The sequence below is a fragment of the Pavona decussata genome, unplaced genomic scaffold (assembly GCF_977016875.1).
Source record: "Pavona decussata unplaced genomic scaffold, jaPavDecu1.1 SCAFFOLD_16, whole genome shotgun sequence".
Classification (NCBI taxonomy): domain Eukaryota; kingdom Metazoa; phylum Cnidaria; class Anthozoa; order Scleractinia; family Agariciidae; genus Pavona; species Pavona decussata.
Window position 1 is genome coordinate 3,956,425 of NW_028145439.1, and position 22,570 is coordinate 3,978,994.

The window sequence follows — 22,570 nt, forward strand, 5'->3', positions numbered from 1 at the left end:
ATGTTGACCTTTGTAACGTAAACATCAGTGTCACGACTAATTTGAGCATAACGATGAATATGTGGTACTTTACATTCGCGCAATATGGGGTGTTTCGCACATTCCTTTTACGGGATTTGAATTGTTTTCTCAAAAAAGATAAAAAAAAATGGTGAAAAGTATTGCTACATGCAGTTATAATTCATTCAACGACAAAAATACTAAACATTTGCCAAACTAAACACCACAAATTAGCATTTTCAACCCCAATGCAAGCATTCCCGTCCGTTTTATTTTCAGCCCACACCACACCCATGACACTCGGTAGCTTGTTGTTTATGGAGATAAGTGCTTTCCTTTGCAACCATTTTTGATTATTTTTTCATTTAACTTCCAAATCCCCATATTTACCTCTTTACCTCATCAGGCCCTGGTGCCCATGATCAAAACAATCTTATAAAAGACAACAATGCCAGATCATTTCTACTCTTGATGGTGACTTTATGTACCTATTTTACAGGATCATGCAACTGTGCATACAATTGTACTGCAATTACATCATATTACATCAGAAAAATCAAGTCACTCACTTCTCTTGAACACAATGCACTGATACTTGGTGATTTAATAGTTTCCCTCACTCCTGCTAATCTCCAGCCAGAGAAAAGTTTCGTGGAAGACTGAGGGAGAAGACTTTATGACCGGCATACACGCTTTATCTCCGCAACAAAAATTTTCCTTGCGGCAGAATATATATGAGGACATTTGTGGACCTTACGTCAGCGCGTACAATTGACTGTTTGTCGAGGTATTGGGGACAGTTCCTATTAAAATTTCATTTATTGTCTACCAGATAACACTCAAGTCTCTACTGTTTTTATTAGGGTGGAGGTAAGGTGAAGAAAGGGGGGGGGGGGGAAGGTTGGTTAAACTGAAATCCTCGCAGATGCGTAGAAACATAAACGCAGGCATTTGAAAGCTCTTCTTGATAAATTTGTACGATCGGTTGTCGAAAACCTCTTACTGACAGGATGCAAGCCATCCTGAAAATTTTGACGGTAACCGGTTGCTATTGCTGTTGATGTTAGGTGATTTAAATCCTAAAATCGTGCAATTTTTCCGATTTCAATTGGAAACTTGAGAGGTATATACCATCAAATAGCGTCAATTCGAATTTTGTCGCTTTTATTGTTGTTATTGATATATGTTACTTCTTATATATATATATTTTTTTTCCTGGAGAAACATTTGATTCCCGCCGAAATAATGTAAGCTTAGTGACACCTGCGCAATCGTTTTCCATATAAGGTCAAACTACGATATTTGAGCTGATAACTGGGATTTAGTGAACCAATAAAAACGCTAGAAATGCATGATCCCAGGCTAAGAATTTAATAAAAATGAATATACATATATACAGCTCCAATAGGTTTGTCTGATATAAACTCGCGAATCGTGAATGTATAAAGTAACGTCTTTGTACTGTAACCAGTACGAGAAGTAACAAAGTTAAACACTAGGAAAAGAGTTTCATCCGCTTTCGAAACACCGATAAGTTCGTTGAAAGAGGGGCGAAGCCGACTGAAGTGAAAATAATATTGTCTTCAATTCACTCCGGTTCCCACGGGTCGTGCATGACTATAATTTAATCCATAGGGACACTATCACGTTCCTTTCCGGCCGAACATATTGTGGTTGCTAAACTAAAGGATGAGTAGCATGCCGAGATCTTTATCTTATTTTAACGTCCTTTACTAAGTGCAAGTTACTTGGGAGTGAATAAATCGAACACACTGAAACTCTTTGTGAAGAAGATATAAGGCAGTGTATTGAATCGTCTCAATTCTCTAGGTTTATTTAACTGATTGGAAGATTTCCTAAAACTGATTTTCTAAGAATCTGAGAAATAGAATCTCGTTTGGCATCGTAAGATTGATACCTTTTTCATATGTAAGGTGTCTTGGGTGACTGAGGGCTCTGACACTCATGCTAATACCCTACAGTCTGTGACCATTATCCAAGCAGGTTTTACCTGAATTTTTCTTGTTCACTAACCTCACCAGAACTTATGCAATACTGAGCAATGACTTAAGTCATAATCTTGCATATAATAATCTGCTGGAAAAAAAGTACGCTTTTTTGATTGTTTTTTCTAAGAGCACCACTCATCTAGTCCTTCACTGAACCAAGATGTATCCCATGACCTTTATGTGCTTGTTTCCATTATCCGCTTTGTATTTGGCCTCGTTTCCACACGTGTTGTTGTCATCATGTCTTCCTCCAGTACCGAATCCAATTCTAGAATCACAGGTAATGCAATCGTTTTCGTTATTACCAAGGAAACCGATTCTTGCTTTGGAAAGGTCTTTGCTGCTGCACACAGCGTTAAACCCTTCCTTGTTACAGTTGCGTTGCAAGGATGCCTGTGAGCCAATCAGAAGCTTCCACGTGTTGCGACCCAGTGAGGTGGGGCGATACTGCCCGTCAGCGATCAGTGAGTGCATGGAGTTGGCTTGCTTGTCCATGACAAGGAATTTTGTCTGATGGCCGACCCTCATTCCAAGACAAATTTTAGAAAATGGCGTGCTCCAGTAGGTTGGTAACTTGGTCTCTTCCGTATCAAATCCAGTCTGCCCACCAGCAACGTTGTATGCACTTTTGTTAGTCCAAAGTTGAGAATCGTAGTGAAACGTTCTCTAAAATTGAAAATGGGAAAAATGTATTTCCAGAGCAAACGACAGATCCCTAAGGAAACTTTTCATACACGTTTTTACGCTACTGAAAATGAACAAAATGAAAGATGCGCACCTCTGAACCATTAATCTTCATGGCCAGCGTCCACCCTCCATCTCCGCATCCAAAGTTACCCATATGACAGAAAATGGGAATCTTTTGTGAACCAAACCATAGCATGTACACTTGACTCTGAAATAACCTGTTGATGGGAGCATTCAGGTTTGACTTATTCAAAAGGACACGGGACTTCAGACATTGCCTTAATCTAGCTTGAAATTTGTTCTCCTACGCTATAGTTGGACATGGCAAAAAATGCCAAACATTTCATCTAGGCACCTAACGATAGGTTTTTTCAGGAAACTCTTCAATTCCGGTCTACTTTTATCGAAGGTCGTTCAGTTTCGAACATTTGAAAGGGATTAATTTGTACACTAACACAGTTTAGCTGTGGATAACAAATGTTAGTATAAATATGACTGTACCTATGGAACTCAAGTAAAAAAAAAAGGATTACTATTTTTTTTATTTTTTTAAAAGCCGCGTTTAATCGCCTGAAGTCTAATAAAGGAAGATCTAACTTTCCATACTTCATTGGTTAGAAACACTCCCCGTGCCCGTGCGATTTTACCGTGCTAAAGCATCCTGAAGATAAGATGGAGCATTATAATAAATTGAACGGAATTTTTTCTCTGTATAGTAAATTCCCCACACCAGAAAGTATCGGGAGACTGGTACGACGGAGGGGTCGTGGGATCGATCGATTGGGCAGATGGATAGAAATTACACCGATGAATTAGTGCATTTCTCGGCAGCCAGCAGTATAGAAAGCTAGTCAGTTGTATACTATCTACCCCAGGAAAATGCCGAAATATGCAGTTATTTGTCGTCACGGTGCCCTTCCGTCTACCCAAACGATCACACAATCCCTCACTCGTACCAGTCTTCTCTCAATTTCTATAGCGGGTAATTTCATCCTTTGAAAAGCAGAAAATATTCACACTGCTTCCAGGCTCGGTCCGTTTCCTTCGGATCTCTAATCTGAGGAGTGTCTTTTCATCGAAAGAGTCTATGTGTTGGAGAATAAAGGAATGGCATCTTTTGTTGAAATTGTGATCGTGAAAAGGAATTCAGCAATAATTGCTTTTGCACTAATTAGACACTATTAGGTCAACTTACTTGTACTTTTCATAGAGCTCCCTGCAGGAAGAGGCAATCATGACTAAGAAGAAGATAGATAAAACTGTTGTAAGTAATATGCTCAAAATACAATGATCTTTATAATTGCAGCTGGAATATATGATCATTTTTCAGTATTTACCTGATATTTATCTGTTGCAGTTTTGTTAAGCTTAAAATACAAACATTTCTAAAACAATAAAAGATCAATGATATATCTAATCATTCGTTTGTATTTACCAAACATATTTTTAATTTGTGTTTCGTTGGAAAATCATTTCAGTAGAAGGATTAAGATAGCAAGAGAGCAATCAGGCTGAATTTTGCTTCATCGTGTTTCTACAGTGATAATTATCATCCTCGGGGTATTGAACAAAGCGGCGTGAACTAATATTTAAAGTAACTACTAAAAAGTGTAGTTAGAAAACAAATGGCGAACGAAAGCGAGATGGAGCTATATAAAGAGAACCTTACGCCAACATGGGCATGAAACAGTTCAAGAGTGGAAGTGACATAATTAAGATTATTATACACCTAGCTGAACTGGTCTGCGCTGAACAGAAGCAATTGAAGCTCCCTGACTGGTCCAAATTTTCCTATACGGACCGCTAAGATGGACCACTTGCGTTACAGCTTTAATAATAATAATAATAATAATAATAATAATAATAATAATAATAATAATAATAATAATAATAATAATAATAATAATAATAATAAGGGTTTTGACCGAAACAAAGCAAAAATGTTTTAAATTAAGCCAGTTATGAAGTAGAAACTGTTTAAACTGTAATGTTGTAGTTTTACCACTAGAGCAACGAATTTTATAATCCAGACTCAAATCATCAACAAGTCCCACGCAGACGTCAAAGCAATAATGAGATCGATCCGCATTTGAAAAATATTGGTCTCGTCCTTTTTTTATGCGGACCTCACGCTAGTTCAGTAACATATATACAACTATTCCAATTAACGTTGTCGGATCAAAGCTTAAAGCTTAAAAACATCAAAGAGGCTGCCACCTCATCATACTTTGATCCGACAACTTTAATTGAAATAGCTATATATTGAAACATCTGGAAGAGTATTAAGTGCGACGTACATTTATCAGAGTAGTAAAAGTCTTTAATTGTGCGAGAAGCCTTATTAGTTATGTCAGGTGGACAAAGACTGAGATACTTTGGCGTACTTCACGATAGGTGGCTCGCCTAATTATTCGGAAATCGGGGAAATTTCCTTCCCATAGTTTTTGACTAACCATAGCCTCCAATGCTAATCAAGCCAATTCCAGCTTTTTTTCTCACTAAGATGGCGATGGAAACTCACCAATAAAACGAACGAAAGAAGGCAAACGGAAAATAGTATTTCTTTGGCTGCCAGCCAGGAGATGCTAGCAATAAGCCAATATTCCCTTAAAACTCTCCTTGTTATCATCTATCATCAAGACGCGTTGCATCTGTAATAATACAAGCATGCCTTTGGCAGAAAGCTTAAGATAATGAATGTTAGATACAGACTGGTCTGCGCTGTCACTGGGTAACTGCAAAATTTGTTTACGTAACATAACTCATAACTTCAATAGTCAGCGATGTGGGTTATGTTGTGTAAATGAAACAAAATAAAAATGCTGACACTGGTATTTAATTCTTTAGTATCCCTTGCGAATGGGTTTGTAAGTTTATTCTGCCAGAATGATTGATGTTTTTGGAAAGAGAAAGGGGAAAAATCTATATATATTTTACAACGAACGTTTTTAACGACTTAATCACCTGTCGTGCAATGAGTGTCCGTATATCCCAGGGCGCAAGCACAATGGTAGTTATTTTCTACGTAAGTTGGAATACAAGTCCCTCCGTTCTTGCATGGGCTACTTGAACATGGAGTCTACAAACAAAAAGAAAAATGTGCAAAAGTAGGGTTGAAAATGTGAGAAATTTAGTTTGTATTCAAGGGCATGTAATGCTGAAAACGAAGAATCTGATGATTTCTTTTGGAGCTCAGACAAAACAATAATACCATATATATATGCTGGAAACGATGGAATGAAACTGACTAAAAAAATAGAAATATCACATACGACAGGATATTATTTGTTTCAAGAAGGTATAATCTTAAGATTACTGAACAATCTTAACAGCAGGATTTATTTCTATCTGCCAGTGTCTAATTAATTAAAACAAAACCAGCCTTTGTATATAATATGTTCTGTAAGCTGACGAGAAAGTTCAGATTCTAACCCTTTCCTCGGCCATCGACCACCCAAATGTTGCATTATCACAGCTACCGTTTTTCAAACCTCTCTTCAGTCAGAAAACTAGATCGGTTCTCGATCTTTTCCTTGTTTATCCATTAATAAACCTACGCTTATTGAAAGTTAGTTTTTACCTTAATACTGTAATGATCAAACTTCTGTGAGACCACGAGTTTGTCGTGACGTCCAAACTTGTCTTCAGTTAGCAGCTCACATTGCAGCTTTTTCTTTTCATTCGGCAGCAAAGCAAGGTTGAATGAAAAACATCGTTGATTATTCAAGCATGCCAGGGTACATTCGCTTGCCTTATCAACTTCGAGAGAAGCGTCTAACAGCGATCCTTGAAGACGTTGGTATTTGTGAACTGCAAAATTTGCGTAGGATACACTGTTTTCATAAGAGGATCGCCTTACCCCACGATTGCCATCAATTATGTCCTGTTTTGGATGTGTAAGATACGGAACTATGAGCAATAAGCTAATCTGAAACATTCTCTTTGACTTTGACATTTTAGTAATGTTCCAGTTCGCAGTTGCTTTCAGAAACTATTTAACCTCATGAAAAATTAAACACGCATCTTAAAGAAACAAAGCAACACACAAGCTAATTTTCCATGACTCACCTAACTAATTAGACTTTCTGAATGCAGCACTTTGTCGTTTTTCTCGAGGCGTCTTTTTTCTAATTTTTAACCCATTCGAAGTTAAAATATCGTTACATCCCTTTCCCCCCACTCTTAACCGGAAATTATTAGGTAACATTTTTTTCTGCCATCCAAGAGTCAAGGATTGTATACCAAAGTCAGTATATTATGTCCCGTTGCTTTTTTAATTAGATCAGACAAAACGACACAAAAAGAAAAATAATGAGAACAAAAACTGGAAAACTCCACTTAAAAGTTGTTTGAGAATACACGGCATGCTGACATGAATACAGGCATTTTGTAAGGGTCACTTTTGATACCCAGCGTGCTTTTCGAACGTTCAATCTTGTCGAGCATCTTTGGAATTTTCAGAAGCGAGCTGACCCGAAAGAAAAGCTTTCTACCAAACGCGAAGCGGCTGAAATGAGTAAGGATTACGCTGGCAGGAAAGGTTAACATCTCTAATTTGATTCTATGGAGGAATTGGGACACAAAGGGTGATTCCAACGAAATTTTTTCCGCTTTGTTTTTCGGGCATCGCAAACAAGACTGTTTGGCCTGGCGTTTATCTTAGCAGTGGAAACCGGAAGGACGCAAACTTGCCGAAATCGCTTAGAATCGGCTTGAAAAGTATACAAGAAGCAACAGGGTAAGTTGAATGTATTGACAAAAGAATGTTATTTTCTACCATTTTATAAAATCCGTTGGATTCTCATACAAATCATAAAATGATCCAAATCCGTGTAATACGGTTCTGTTATCTTGAGCTTGGGTATACCCTGTGATTAAATAGATACGACTATTTAATATGTTGGTTGCGGTGGTTGCAAGGGTTGCAAGGTGAGTATGTTGATAGAAAGGGTCATGGCTGCAGCGGTTGAAAAAAGTATGTTTGTGGGAAATTAGTTGTATAGACGGTGTTAGTTCCATTCAGCTACAAAAGATGCCAGTTCAATATGTGACTATTTAATAATAAACAGATGTTGGTTAAAGTGGTAGCAAGGGTTGCAAGATAATTTTGTTAACATTTGGTGACAGAAATTGAAGGGTCTTGGTTGCAGTGGTTGCAAAGTATGTATGCGGAAAATTAGTTGTACAAAGGTGTGTTGGTTGCAGAGGCCGCAAAAGTTGCCAACTCATTTAATAATAATAATAATAATAATAATAATAATAAAATAATAATAATAATAATAATAATAATAATAATAATAATAATAATAATAATAATTTTAATTCTTATATTGCGCGTTTTGCATAAAATGATCGAGCGCGCATTACATATAACAATTAATTACAGAGCATCTATATAATACTTATTATAAAATATACCATAGTAAAAATCGAAATATTCAATGCATGTCAAGATAATAAAAAAAATAATAATAAAAATTAAAGGCAGTACCAGTGGCCATGGGTGGATATCCACCCATAAAATTTAAAAATACGCAGAAAAATTGTGTTGCTCCTGTGTCTTTCCATATTTGGAAGATAAAATGTTCATTTATTAAGCCAACTACGTACCGAGTTTGAGCGCTGACACTTCAATATGGCACAACCCGCTTTTGCGTTTTCGCACTAGGGAGTGTTTGGGTGAGAATTGGCTTCCGTCGGCATTCAGAAGTTCGCGGGTCGATTTTATTCCCGCAGATGATGTGTTAGAAAAGATTTTTGGTGATGAAAACTTTGTGGAAGGGATGTATAATGATGAAGAAAGCGATATAGACCGGCAGCTAGAAAACTAGAGCGAGGAATTGAGGCAGGCGCTCAACACAAGCCTTCGCGTCTGTTCGCGAAAGCCACGCCATTGAGCACATGGTTTTGAAATGCGCCACAGGTCTGACAGGTTACCTTTTTGCGTTTGGTATCTCGTCTAGTTCTTGACTATTGATCATGAATTTGTATCTGTTGGTGAAAAGCTCAATAACTTTTGTTGAAACATCTTTTGAGCGACGCCATTCAAGCTATTTGCCCAAGCGAAATCGGTCCCGTAATTTGATCAGCTGTTATGTTCCCATGGAGAAATGCATTTCCTGACTGTGTTTTGATGTGATTGCATGTGCAAAAAAAAAAAGAAAAAAAAAAAATCATAATAATTTTAGATTTCTTCTTTTCCAGCCAAATTTTCAGGAAATATTGCTGACACGAGAGGGATCATTTCCTTTTTCACTTCTTTGTACAATTAAATATGACATTAAAAAAATACTTTTATTGCGAGGCATTATTCGGAGTTTACGAAACTGAGAGCTCTGAATAGGGTCACACTCGTTTGCTGAAGAGAATTGTAGGAGTTTGTAAGACACAGATTGAAGATCCACTGTTTGGGATAAATAGCCACGAAAGTGACGTTTTATTTGAAAACAATGAGAAAACCATTAATTAACATCTCTTCAGGAAAAAGTGGGACAAAAATTCCGCCACGTTGAGAAAATACTTAAGACAAATTGAAACACACAAGTACAGTCCGTGGGTCGGTGACTGGGGAGGCGGTGGGAAGATTTACGACTTAGCGTCAAGATAGTTGAACACAGGGTGATGGCGATAGTAGGAAGGGCCGCATGTAACAGATTATAAGTGTTTTATTCAGGCCGTGGACACTAATGACCACCTGATTGGCCAGGGAACCACTACCCGAAGACTGCAATAAAATGACATTTCGATTGCATTTCTGTATCATAATGTTTGTTTTTATGCCGATACATTGTACTGAACGGAATTCGGGAGCTCTTTGCGGGGTCGCACTAGTTTGCTGAATGTAATTTGATGTACGACAAATAAACAAGTCCAGGTTTAGCATTTGTTGGAGGATCAAGATCAAAGAAATCAAATGCAGCGACTCCGCTAGTATGGTGCTTGAAGTTGCACCCTTAGAGGATATGCCGGATCTCCGTTGATACACGTGGGTTGATCTAGGGGAGATGAGCTTCAACTGATGATGTATCCTAGTATAATTTCAAGGTAGGTCGAAATGGAGCCTGCCGTTGCAGTGGCGGATAAATACATAACTGAGGGCACTTATCATGTGCAACGAAGCGAAGACCAAAAGAGACTTTACCGGTAGGTATCTCTATCAGCAGCTACCAGATGGAACGAAAAGATCAATACATAAAGCTATGGTAACTGAGAATCACAACGCATAAGAGTAAATCACAAAAACAAACAAACAAACAAACAAATCGCACAATGTAAGTTTGTAACTCCTGTTTGTTTGCGTTAAATATCACGCTGGAGTTGTAGATATTAATTTAACTTGGTATAGTTAAATAACAACTATCTCGGCTTATCGCCTAGGATATAATATCCCCTATGCCGTATCCCTATTATTCAGTATCGTGTGCGTTATTTCGTATCATTTGATCCCTTAAAATGGCATCATGTTAACTTGAGTGGTGCATTTACCCAAATGTTACCTAAAAACAACAACAACAACAACAAAAAAATCATGAAAAAATCAGTGTCTTTCACCTTGGTATTACTTAATCTTGGTTTAATAATCCTTTCATCAAAGTATCGGTTTTAAACTCTTGAACAATGATAACAGTTTTTTTCTGTCTTTAAGGCCACTTTTACTTAATTTAACGTTAAATTTTGCTGAGAGTTTGCTTATTGCACCAAGATGTACCCCATTGCCTTTATATGTTTCACACCATTATCTGGGGACCATGTAGCCTCGTTTCCACACGTATTACTGTCATCAGGGTATCCACCAGTACCAAACCCGATTCTGGAGTCACAGCCATTGCAGTGATTTATTTCGTTTCCAAGAATACCGATTCTGGCAGAAGCATCACCGGTACACGCAGCGTTGAACCCTTCCTTGTTACAGTACTGCTGCAATGAACCTGCCGACCCAATAAGTGACTTCCACGTGTTACGACCCAGTGAGGTGGCTCGGTATTGCCCGTCAGCAATGAGTGAGTACAGGGAGGAGGCCTCCTTATTAACTGCAACAAAGTTGATCTGCTGGTTGATTCTCATCCCAAGACAGATCTTGGAGAAGGGCGTTGTCCAGTAGGTCGGCAATTTCGTTTCTTCTCTGTCAAACCCAGTTTTTCCTCCTTTAAGGTTGAAAATTTCTTTGTTGCTCCAAAAGCCGGAATTATAATGAAAGGTGCTCTGGAATGTGAGAAAAAATCCCATTTTTATTGGAAAAATAATGGTAATTCAAAAACAACAACAACCGAAGAACAACGATAGGAGAATAAATCTAAAAGAGAATTATACTTTTGAACCATTAATCTTCATGACCGGCGTCCACCCTCCATCTCCGCATCCAAAGTTGCCCATGTGACAATAAACAGGAATCTCTTGTGAACCAAACAGCAGCTTGTACACGCCGTTTTCTAGCGACCTGTAAAGAAAGGAACTACATTGGATCTAGTCCTAACAATTATTGTTTTTCAATTGATTATTTCGTTGTAGAACGCCCTGTGATTGCTTAAAATGATTTGGGTTAATGATTTAAAGGAAAACTTAAACTAAGGTTGACTTGTTTGTAAGCGTTTTCCAACGGTCGTTGCCGTTTACATCATTTAATACTGATTTGCGTTGAATTCTGGTTGGCTCATTTCACTATTTACGTCATTTTGTGATTAGCTACATTAATAATTTAGGGTCTGGCTTGAGGACAGTGTTCATACTAAATAAGAATCTAATCCCTACAAGTGCATTGGTCTCGGACTAACAGTTAATTTATGTTATTGTAACACAAGATTTAGTTTAGAATTCATTTAGGACACAACGCGAAAGGCAACTACAATGCTGCCGTGAGACCGGCATGAGTCTACTGACAACAATCACTTGTGACACATGTCTCCCCACCCATCACCCGTCAGATAATTCCTAACTACAAAATTAATACTTCACCCCCACCCCTAAGGGCTTGGATTTGTGCCATGAACAACTTACGAGTGACTTACGAAGATTTTTGAATTTCGCGCTTCGGTAGTCAGCTTGAGCGTCGGTTCATCCTAGCTATTGTTATACAAACAATAGAGCCCCAAAACTTAAGCAATAAAAATGACCATAGAAGGAGTGAAAATGTCTTCTATTGTGAACCCAAAATCCTAACCCAAAGTTTGATATGCCATCGAAAACTGTTCCACTCTAAGCTAAGTAACTCACAAAGAAAGGGTTCAAAATACTGAAAACAAGATGTTAATAAACAAAACCACTAATTATAATTTCTTTACAAGACTGTCCTTTTCTTGATTTGAACTGCCTAAAATATCTGCTATACAGTTTAGAGGTAATTCAGAATATAAACTCCGTTTTCTTGCACTCTAAGAAAGAACGTGGACGCTGAACAAAATGTAGTTCTTGGTAATAATTTATAGGGAAGCTGTCATGAACGACGCTTGAGCGAGTTTCACATCCAAACTTGAAAATCGTTAGGCTGACATTTTTCTTCGGGTACTCTTGCTTTCCCTCTCCTCAAAACTTCGATCTGGAAAGTGTTCCTCAATAAGTGCTTTGCGCTAAATACATTGACACTTAAATGTATAAACTTTGTCTACTTACTGATTTCTTTCATACAGTTCCTTGCAAGAAGAGGCAACTGTAAAGAAACAAACAAACAAAAAAAGGAGAAGGTAACTTCATATTTAGAGAGATTGCAAAACTCAAACTAGGTTGAAGGGCTATTAATTGAGGTTAGAATACCTTGTGGTTTGCATGGGCAAGTTTCGTTGACTAGTGTGGTCAGGTTTTTCAGCATCATTTCCAACGCCTCTATGGCCTCTGGCAACAAAAAAATGGAGAGAAAGTAACATTTTTTTGTGCACTTCCTTGGGATAAGGAAGCGTGCAATCATTTTTCTCACCAGAGATTGGATCATGCATGTGCAAACAAACAAGCAAAGGAAACTTTAAATCACCAACTTCAACCTATTTGATTCAGATTCAAATGTAAGTCCTTGCTCACCCTTTAAGCCGTCATTTCTGGGAGGACAGGAAGGTCCGGTGTTCTTCTTAATGACCTTAAAAAAAGAAAACAACAACAACCAGGTGCGACCTGGTTAAACAGTACACGCACTATGGCTCTTGCATTTTTTCCTTACATATTGGATTGAGTGGCGGTGGTGGTGGTGGTGGTGGTGGTGGTGGTGGTGCTGGGCGGGGGAGGGGGGAGTAGCAAGGCCTTATTTTATATCAGTTACGTTAAACCGAAGAAGAATCTGTTTTTCTCTTGGATTGTGTAAACTTTATCAATTCTTGCACGCGCGGGCTACTTAAGTAAGTGCTGACTATACAAGAGAGAAACTAAGAAGTTCTGCTCCTCTTGGGGAAGAAAAAAAACATACAGTAAGTTACACTTTATGGGTGTCAATAAACCAAAGAACCACCAAACAAGAATGATATATGAATGACGAAACGTAAGCCAAGAGCAGCTAAACATTAATGAATAATCCGGCACATTTTATTTTACCATTTATTTTCTTGATTGGTTTGCTTGAAAAATAAAATGAAAGGATAGAAAGGATAATCGATATCGTTTCCAATGACAACATCGCCGCTTAAATTTTTCTCTCACATAAGTAATGCCATATACCCAAGGTATTGGATTTGAAGGATTAAAAACAGCAATTTCCAATAATATTAATTGAACAAGTTATCAGTCCATCCTTACCAGTGTGGTCAGGTTAGAGATTGCGTCTGTTTGCTGTTTGACTTCGTTCAAGACAGACTCTTTCATTTTTTCGACTTGATTCCTGAGCTCGTTGAACTGACGCGGGTGAGTAGCGTTTGACGGCTCGTTGATGTCTGAATTCTCTGCTTTTATCCCTTGAGAGTGCACTGGCGTAACGCTCACTTCGGTCGATCTACAACCTACAAGGATATATTCAAATCCATTAATTCTCTCTGTCGCCACTTAATATTTTGATCCGCAGTTCAAATATATGTTTAATATATTCATATTCATTTCAACGGGTGTATTACAAACTCACAAAATACATATGACCAGCTCCCAGTTGGCTTGATAGCTCAGTTGGTAGAGCACGCACTGCACTGGTATCACAGCTCTCATAGGTTCGAATCCCTTTCAAGCTTGATTTTTTCAGGCTTCCTTTTCACAACAGTTGAAGTTGTGTAAATAATTGTGACGGTCTTTCTTCTATTTAATCTTTCACCCGCAGTTCAAATGTATGTTTTATATATTCATATTCATTTATTCATCTTCTACGGAGCATTAAGAACTCACAGTATGATATATATATAACTGCAATGGCCTTTCTTCAAGTTAATCGATCACCTGCAGTTCAAATATATGATTCATATAAACATATTCATTTATTCATCCTCCACGTGTATATTACACACTCATATTGTGCATGTGATCAGTTCTTAGGCGGTTTGATAGCTTAGTTGGAAGAGCACTGCATCGGAAACCGTAGCGGTCATAGGTTCGAATCCCTTTCAAGTTTGAATTCTTTTGAAGACTTCCTTTTCGAAACTGTTTAAGTTCCGTAAATAACTGCGAGGGTCTTTCTTCTACAGATAGATTTGATCTTTCACCCGAACTTCAAATATATGTTTCATATATTCATATACATTTATTCATCTTCTACGGGTGCATTACGAACACACAATATGAAAATAACTGCGAGAGTCTTTCTTGTATTTTATCTTTCGCCCGAAGTTCAAATATATGTTTCATATATTCATATTCATTAAAAAAAGCATATATAGAGACAGTTTTAATCAAGCGACCGGAACGTTCTTGCGGGGACCTTCTCTTGATGCCTCTATCCTTGCAGTATTAATCTCATACTTGAGGGTCGTTATTTGTATGATTCGAAAGAATTGCCTTAACTCTCTTCTACTAAACAACCAAAACCCCAGAGGTAATAAAGTAGAATAATTTTCCTGGATATACATGCGAACCAAGTAAATAACACTTTGGACAGCAATATTTACCAACAGCTGTAATCATAATAACTCTACATTGTGCAACAGAAGATCATAGCGGACCATAACTAAGAAAATTTGGGAAACACATGAATGCGAAAAATTTTGGTTTGCTTATGACGTCAAGTCGCAGTCCCACAATGCTAAGGCGCCCGTGATTGTTTGGCGGGAAGTTGCAGAACAGAAATGCTAAAGGACACAAGATACAAAGTCCATTTACATGTTTTCGTTGGATATGTTGACAAACGTGGAAAGAAGAGAATGAGAGAGAAGAAGAAAACAGAAAAGCGGAGACGATTAAGCAAAGTTCAAGGTGAAAGAGAGCGACAGATAGCAAGTTAGAGCAGGCCGACTGGAAAAGTAAGTTTGAAGAAGCCTCACATTTGTCTATATCGCCCGTTCGTCATCAATTATGGTAACTTTCAGAACTCTAAAGTAGCTTTACATAGACACTTTAATCGCTTTCGATACCACCAATATTCGAGGAGAAAAAATACCATGTTTACGTGATTCCGACGGCTGTTTAAACAGATCATTTGTAAACGAAAGTGTTTTCTTCCAGGAAAAAAATCGATATTTTTTTATGTTACTTGTTTCAAGCTTTACACAGATACTTTAATAGTTTATTAAATTCTCGATACCATCGATATTCGTGTAGAAGTTAATTTTTGAAAAATATTGTTTCGTGGAGGTGTTTTTTTTTTCATTCGCACCACACGGCTCTCATGTGTTTGTAAACACACATAAGTTTAAAGGTCTGAAATAATTCTACCAAACTAAAATCTACAAAGACTATTTTCCCGTATTTTCTATTCGTTAACGTTTATTTAGAGACTAGAACTATTACTATAGGAGCAGAATTGATACAGTTTTAAGGACGGTGCCTACTAATACCGAAGTATTTTTGTGCGGTTTATGACTATGCGAGAAAGGCAGATCTTAGCAAGGCCTATTGGAATCCAAAAAGAAAATTGGGGGTAACCACGCATTTTTCAGAGATAATTAAGCAATAATATCTCTAAAAAACGCAAAAATATAAAGCAATGTATGGGATTTTTTCCTAAATTGAAGCTTAATTATCTCTGAAAAATGCATGGTTACCCCCAATTTTCTTTTGAGATACCAAAAGCATTTGGTAAGTTCTGCTTTATCCGTATAGTTCTAAACCGCGCAAAAATATTCCTGTATTAGTAGACACCACCCATAGGAAACCCGAGTATCTCGCGATGCGCAGAACGTATGCGCAGTAACAATAGTAGGCACCGTCCTTAAATTACCGTCGATTGCATCTACCCGTGAACGCACGCGCCCAAAACATGTTTTCACGTGACGTCAAACGTCTGAGTTTCAGGTGTCAAACTTTGAAGTTTTCCCGCCCAAATGTGAAGTTTTACTTCTCGACACTGATCAGTGCCACTGCTCAAAGGGAAGATGTTTTCAATCAACAAGAAAGGACGAAATTATCAGAAAGGCGTCCCACTTTCAAGCGATTTACGTAATCAAGTGAAAGAACTTGCGCAGGATTATTCTTTTTCAGAATTCGAAGTTGGGAGGCGATTACGCATCAGCAAGGGTGCAATTTCAAAAATTGTTAAGCAGTACATCTTGACTGGAAGCACGGCTCCCAAACAGTCGAATCACGTTCGAACAGTTCCTAGGTGTACTTTCCAAGACTCTATTCTGTTGGAGACCATGGTGCAAGCAAGTGGTTCGTCCTCTCTTAAATAACCCTTTGCCTCCTGTCGTGTTTCCATAGGTTTTGCAGAAATTGAATTCTTCCAAGACCGTTAAAATTCACCAAAATGCGCAGTAGAGAAATGAGTGTTGGCTTCCAAAATGAACTGCATATTAAACTGGAATGATTGAACAAATGTTTTCCGACGTAAACTAATATGGTTACCTATTAATTGCCGAAAAACACACTTGAACGCAAAAAATTGCTAAAATTCACGGCATGTTGATGAAGACCTTTGGCATATCAACTTCAACCCGCTTATGCAACTTGTCCTCGATTACGTATCTGTCGCTTCTCAAACACATATATGAATTGACAAAGACACAAAAATCAACAAAAAGCTTTTCCAACAAAACATTTTATTGAAATAAACAATACATTTGCGATTAGAGGCAAAAAAACTGAAAGTTTTTTTGCGTGCGTGCAAACACGCATGTAAAATTTGAAGACGCTTTGTGTTTGTACAAAGCGATCACTCGCAGTAAATTCGGGCCGTTTGCAATGAAAATTACAGAAGGTACAGAATTCTGGTTCAAATGATCACTTAAACTATTTGTAGAAAGCAAATCAACATCGGAAAACATCATTTACCGTGTTGTCGCCATTGCTCTGGTCTTGTAAAGTCCGTTTGAAGCCCGAGGTTCGGTTTTAATTTTGAGCCGTATAATTTTCGGTGGCGGTGCTCGCTGTTGACGTAAAACCATTGCTTCGTAATTCACCAGCATATATCAACAAGTCTTCATCCACGTCTCTGAGAAGGTCCTCGATACTTTTTCGGCTCTCCTTATCAGTGAAGACATTTTTGCTGATTTCTTGACCACGCTGACAGTGAACAGAGTGAACCACACATTTGGGCGGGAAAACTTCAAAGTTTGACACCTGAAACTCAGACGTTTGACATCACGTGAAAACATGTTTTGGGCGCGTGCGTTCACGGGTAGATGCAATCGACGGTAATTTTCCAAACATTTTCCCCGGGAGCTATCTTGCTCTCGCAGAAAATGTCATGTTTACGTGATTCGACGGCCGTTTACAGGTCATTTGTAAACTAAAATGCTTTCTTCCAGACAATAATCGATAATTTACTTTATTTTACGTGTTGAAAGCTATACGGACAGATGCTTCAATTGTTTATTAAATTCTCGATACTGTACCATCGATATTCGTGTTGAAATTAATTTTTGAAAAATATTGTTTTATTGTTTTAGATTTCAGCGGTAGGAGCAATATTGACTGAGTTGTAAATTTAAAAAAATGTAATGAAGAGCCGGGCGGAGAATATAAGTTTAATTAAGGAGCTTTCTATACCGCTTGAAAATCCGCGAAAATGGATCGATAAAAATAGCAAACGGTGGATCTAAAGAAGGAAGTTACGAAGTAATTTCTTCCACTGAATTTGACCTGCTCCTTCCATCAAAAGGACATTGTTATGCTCGGTTTTCATACGTTGTAAGAAGAAGTAGCGAGGTGAAAGCACTTTGTCGCCATGACTGATTTCAGTTTCTCAGCTATTAAAACAAATGTCAATCCGATCCAAGTTTTTAGCTTTGACACAAATAATCTTTTGCTATTTCTTGTAAGAGACACGAAAACTTAACGTTTAGGAATTTCTTTTTAGCTGCAGCACTTGATTTCCATGTATTCATGGTACAGGCAACCGGGCTTGAACAAACGTTGCCAAACTTTATGAAGAAGGTGAGCTCGTTGACATTGATTCACTCCAACCAAACAAAGTGCAGCAAACAGCCTGGTTTTTATCAGTCTGTTCCTTGGATAGAGAGGTCGTGAAAACCAGCAGGTTCTAAAGAAGTTCATGCTCGTCTCGAGACAAACACCAATGGTGAAAAATATTTCGAAACGAGCAGAGATCGCGGAGCAGTGTTGGTGACCAAAAACCATGAAGGTGGCCTCGACGACAAAGAAGACGAGTCAAACGGCAAAATATTCGAAAGACCTTGCCCGAAATGCTGCCCGGTGAGACTCATGGAGAAATATCTGTCACATCTGAATCCCGACTGCAGCAGTTTATTCCAGAAACCACGAAGTCCGTGCAAATCGTTTAACCCAGCAAGAAATTCTGTGCCGTACTGCTCAACTCCACTTGGCCACAACACCCTTGATAATATACTGCGCTTTATGACATCAAGAGCTGGTATAAAACCACACCTGACAAACCACTCAATCAGAGACACCACCTTAACGATTCTATCTGCTCCAAACATCGAAAAGCGACACAATAAAGCAATAACCGGGCACTCCAACATTTGAGCAGTTCAAAACAATGCCAAACAAGCTTGGCGATTTCTTCGAGCTGGCCGGAAACGAAAATAACGCTGTTATGGTCACTCAGGCAGCTGTTGCTCCTCCTCCCGCTACTTCAAGCTAACTGCCATCAGCAATTTCAAGTACTTCTGATGCTGGAAATCAGTTTGTTTTCGAGTCCATTCAAGACGGCTCGCAGAATCTTGTACATGGCCTCTTTACCGAAGGCACCCTCTAAAACTACAGTTTTAATTTCAATGTGAACTTTGGAGATAGCAGCAATTTATAATACTTGCAACAATTAAGGCACACTAGAACTTCCCGAACATGCAAAAACCAACGACACGCGTAGTTTCCCCGTTGTAAATCTCTCACTGGTTTGATCACCTGATGTATCATGTCACTTTTTGGGGCGGCTTATTGTTTCATTCCTGTGAGCGCAGGATTTCCGCCCGAAAATATTGCAATCGTGGCAGGAATAAATGAATTAAAATCATTTTGTTGTGGTGTATATTATCTCACTGTTTTAGTATATACTAAAACAACTACTCACCTCAGTGTCGGTGGCTAGCGGTGGATATTTACCGAGGGACGAAGCGGCTCGGTAAATATCCACCACTAGACACCTGCCCTTCGGTGAATAGTTGGTAAATAGTTTAATCTCACTTCCCACTAGCATTACGAGGCCTTAGCAGACATTCTAGACTAAAGGCAACATACCTGATGATGAGTTTAACTGACTCAAATTCAAAGCCAGGTTGACCACAGTTGTCAAGAAGATAAAAACAAGAAGAAAGCTCATCAAATACACCATGCGACGGAACAAAGGCGTTCCTTGCTGGATTTTGGTCAACGATTCGTACACAGCTTCAGAGTCTGGGCTTGCTGTATTCGTCTCCTTCTTCTGGAAACGATCATTTGGATTCGCAGAAACTTCGGTGACTCCTCCCAAATCCTTCTCGGCTTTTCGTTCAGCCTTTATACCAGTATCTTCAAATTGCATTCGGAAGGCAGCGTTCTCAAAGGCGCGATTTTCATTACGAGAGGCCATCAGTATCTTGTCTATTGATGACTCCAGGCTTTTCTGGCTGAATTGTCTGTGTCTTGGAAAGAAAATGAAGTTCCAATTTCACAGACATCAATTATTCATAAGCTGAAAGTTACAAAACCAATAAAATTGGCTAACCCTATCACGTGAGTGAAATCCGATTTTCATTAAAAAAATATCTAGGAATCTGATCAGAAGGCAACTCTACTCGCAGAGTACCTTTGTTTCGGAGGTTAAAAATAAACTATGCAATGTATGTTCCTCATATCTCTCTATGATCTGGTAAGTTTTTCTTTAAAATCGAAGTGTTCGGTTGAACTTATTTCTCCTTTAATGTGACGCATAAATAATATATTTTTTTTATTTAAATTTGTCTAGGAAGATGTTGTTTGAATTACTTTAAGTGGTCAAACATTTTAATAACAGTTGATATTACGAAGCGATCAAATTTGGACAGCGAACGCAGGTATCGTATTTTCCATGAAAGGACTTATCTGGCTTTAATAGAAGACACATGTGCAAAGCTGTTGCCTTTATGTCATGTCGAGCGTGTGGAAAAGTTAAAAAGATTATAGACTTTGCTACCAATGAGTTTATTGAGCAATACACCTGGTGAGGCTCATAAAACTGAGCGAAGGATAATGGATGATTTTCAATTTGCTTTTTCAATTTCCATGTAATAGTGTCTCGTTTCTCGTCCTCCTGCCAAACAATTTCTGAAAAATTTAGTCGACAATTGAAAAAGAAAAATGTATATTTATGTAGTAGAAAATGGCGTAAAAACGTAAACACTTCGAACTGATCACGAATCTTTTTGACCTCGAATTGAAGGTGTTGCCTGAAGCTATCCTGTGACGATTTCCTCATTGCGTTATTGAAAGTAATCGCAAGAACCTTAAAAAAGAACATTTAATTTTTGTCTCCAAGGGTGTTGGCGTCATCACAGTTTTATGGATGTCTGTTTTCCACCCATTTACGATAATCATCCGTGAACCTAGCTAATGACATGTCATCGTGGAATCAATCAAGTCGAATTTAAAGGGGGAAGTATCACGAAAATTTGCTGTCATTTTAAAACCCCAAAATGTTTGACTGTCAGCAGAAACAACGAAATAATTGTCAAGTTTGTTTAAAATTATCACCCCAGTGCAATAAAACTGTCGATTAGTACCTCTGACCAGAGACAGGGTGGGCCGGTTTGGATTGAAACTTGAAAAATATTAGGCTAATGTTTTTCAAGTTCTCGCATTTTTGTTTCCAAAATGCGCTAGAACAAATCACAAGTTTTATCTTTCAAGAATTGAGTTGATTTCGTTCCTCTCGTCATTCTAGAATTATTTGGCAGGTGATTGAAGGTCTTATTTCATCATTTCTAACAAAAGATATAAAAAAACTCCATGATACTTCCCCTTTAAAGTGGCCGGCGTCATATACTGTGACTCGTAGAGCCAAGCCATTTTTCATTTCATATCCTAAAGAAGATTTTTCAAAAAGAAATATTCCCTGGTTTCACAACCTTCCTCTCACAAATGTACCTTATTTTCTTTCAATATTAAGAAATACGACATGCAATAATCGGCCGGTGTCTGAGAACAAAAAATACTTCTCCCTCCTATTAAAACAAAAACCCCCGTTCATTTTTACTGGTACAATATCGCGATACACTCGACCAAGTGCGCCTGTCCTACTATAGCAAATCGTTTTTCTTGTAAGGCAACATCTCAGATAATGAAATTTGCTCTTAGTATTCTAATTTTACACACTTCCCATTTATTAAGAGACCAATTCTTTTCTTTTTCCTACCTTGGTGCATGCGTGGAGGAAACACAATCCAGACGATTAAAATTGTATCAAGAACACTGAGGTGTTTACCCCTCGGATCTGTTTCCTATTTCTGCTTCTGATAATCTGCACGCATACCAGTTATTCCCGCTTAATTATTAGCAATAAAACCTTGATTAAAACGTAACAACTTTTGCTTGGTCTTACTTGACTTCGCTCTAGATACATTAGACAGTCTGGGTTGTTGCTAAAGACGCCGCGATCTTAAAGAGGGCGAGCTGTCACATCGGACCCCTCCTCCTTTGGATCATTAGTGACCTTAAGATTTGACTTCCGGTTGCCGTCCGTGGTTCACGAACGTCCGTGCTTATCTCGATAACGTATTTTTTTCGTAAATTTCATGTTTTAAATTCGTGCAATTTCCAAGAAAATCTGAGAAAATTAGTGTTTTTACATCGCATAGAGGAAAGCTATTTATTTTATTTTTTTGTTTTTCCGGTGAGAAAACGGAGATGCTCATCTACTATCGAGAACCGCTATGGCTAGAAATGGGTAAACATATTCTTTGTATTACCATTTCCTTTGTTTTTCTTGAAAATTTCCCGGCTTTCAAAACAAGACTCAGAAAGAAAGGTATTTGTTTTTGAGATATTTCGCCTTGCTGACTTAACTTAATTTCAATTTGTTATCAAATAAGCCAGACATCGTGGATTGGTCTGTCTTTTCGTGCCGTAAGTCTTGAACTATAAATGTTGCACCATTTTTTTATTCTTATTTATTGGTTTTGGAGAATTTGAACCAATTTGGATTGTTTTGCTGTTGGAAATATGGAGAAATCCAAGGTAGCGGATCCAAGATGGCTGCTAAGAAGAACAAATGACTTGATTATCACGTTATCTGACGTAATTGATTGCTTTACAACTACTGATACAAAAAGCGTGGGATTCTCCTTTTGTATATATAGTCGAACCTCCTGTAAGAGCGGGCCACGCAAAATGCCAAGATTTAATTAGTGGTCGGCGCTTACGGGAGGTGGTCGTTTACGAAAGGGGTC

General features: G+C 38.1%; 2 protein-coding genes across 3 annotated transcripts in view; both read right to left on the minus strand.

Moving 5' to 3' along the window:
• Positions 1-22,570, minus strand: part of LOC146487426 (putative skeletal organic matrix protein 5) — a 34,628-nt gene that overhangs the window by 8,048 nt on the left and 4,010 nt on the right. The window contains exons 1-7 of one of the 2 annotated variants that reach the window (XM_085088109.1): positions 19,407-21,852; positions 13,410-13,609; positions 12,705-12,759; positions 12,444-12,521; positions 12,303-12,339; positions 11,007-11,133; positions 10,091-10,898 (exon numbers count right to left, since the gene is read on the minus strand). In XM_085088109.1, the coding sequence (XP_084944235.1) occupies positions 10,386-10,898; positions 11,007-11,133; positions 12,303-12,339; positions 12,444-12,521; positions 12,705-12,759; positions 13,410-13,609; positions 19,407-19,737 (1,341 nt within the window). In that variant the 5' untranslated portion in view covers positions 19,738-21,852 and the 3' untranslated portion in view covers positions 10,091-10,385. Of the gene's footprint in view, positions 1-10,090; positions 10,899-11,006; positions 11,134-12,302; positions 12,340-12,443; positions 12,522-12,704; positions 12,760-13,409; positions 13,610-19,406; positions 21,853-22,570 lie in introns of those variants that run through there. The other variant, XM_085088101.1, reaches the window with a different exon arrangement.
• On the minus strand, positions 1,674-3,938 carry LOC146487427 (putative skeletal organic matrix protein 5). Its single transcript, XM_085088738.1, has 3 exons — positions 3,892-3,938; positions 2,788-2,914; positions 1,674-2,675 (listed from the first exon to the last, which is right to left on the minus strand). The coding sequence occupies exons 1-3, from the start codon at positions 3,930-3,932 to the stop codon at positions 2,157-2,159; spliced, it is 687 nt and encodes a 228-aa protein (XP_084944864.1). The 5' UTR covers positions 3,933-3,938; the 3' UTR covers positions 1,674-2,156.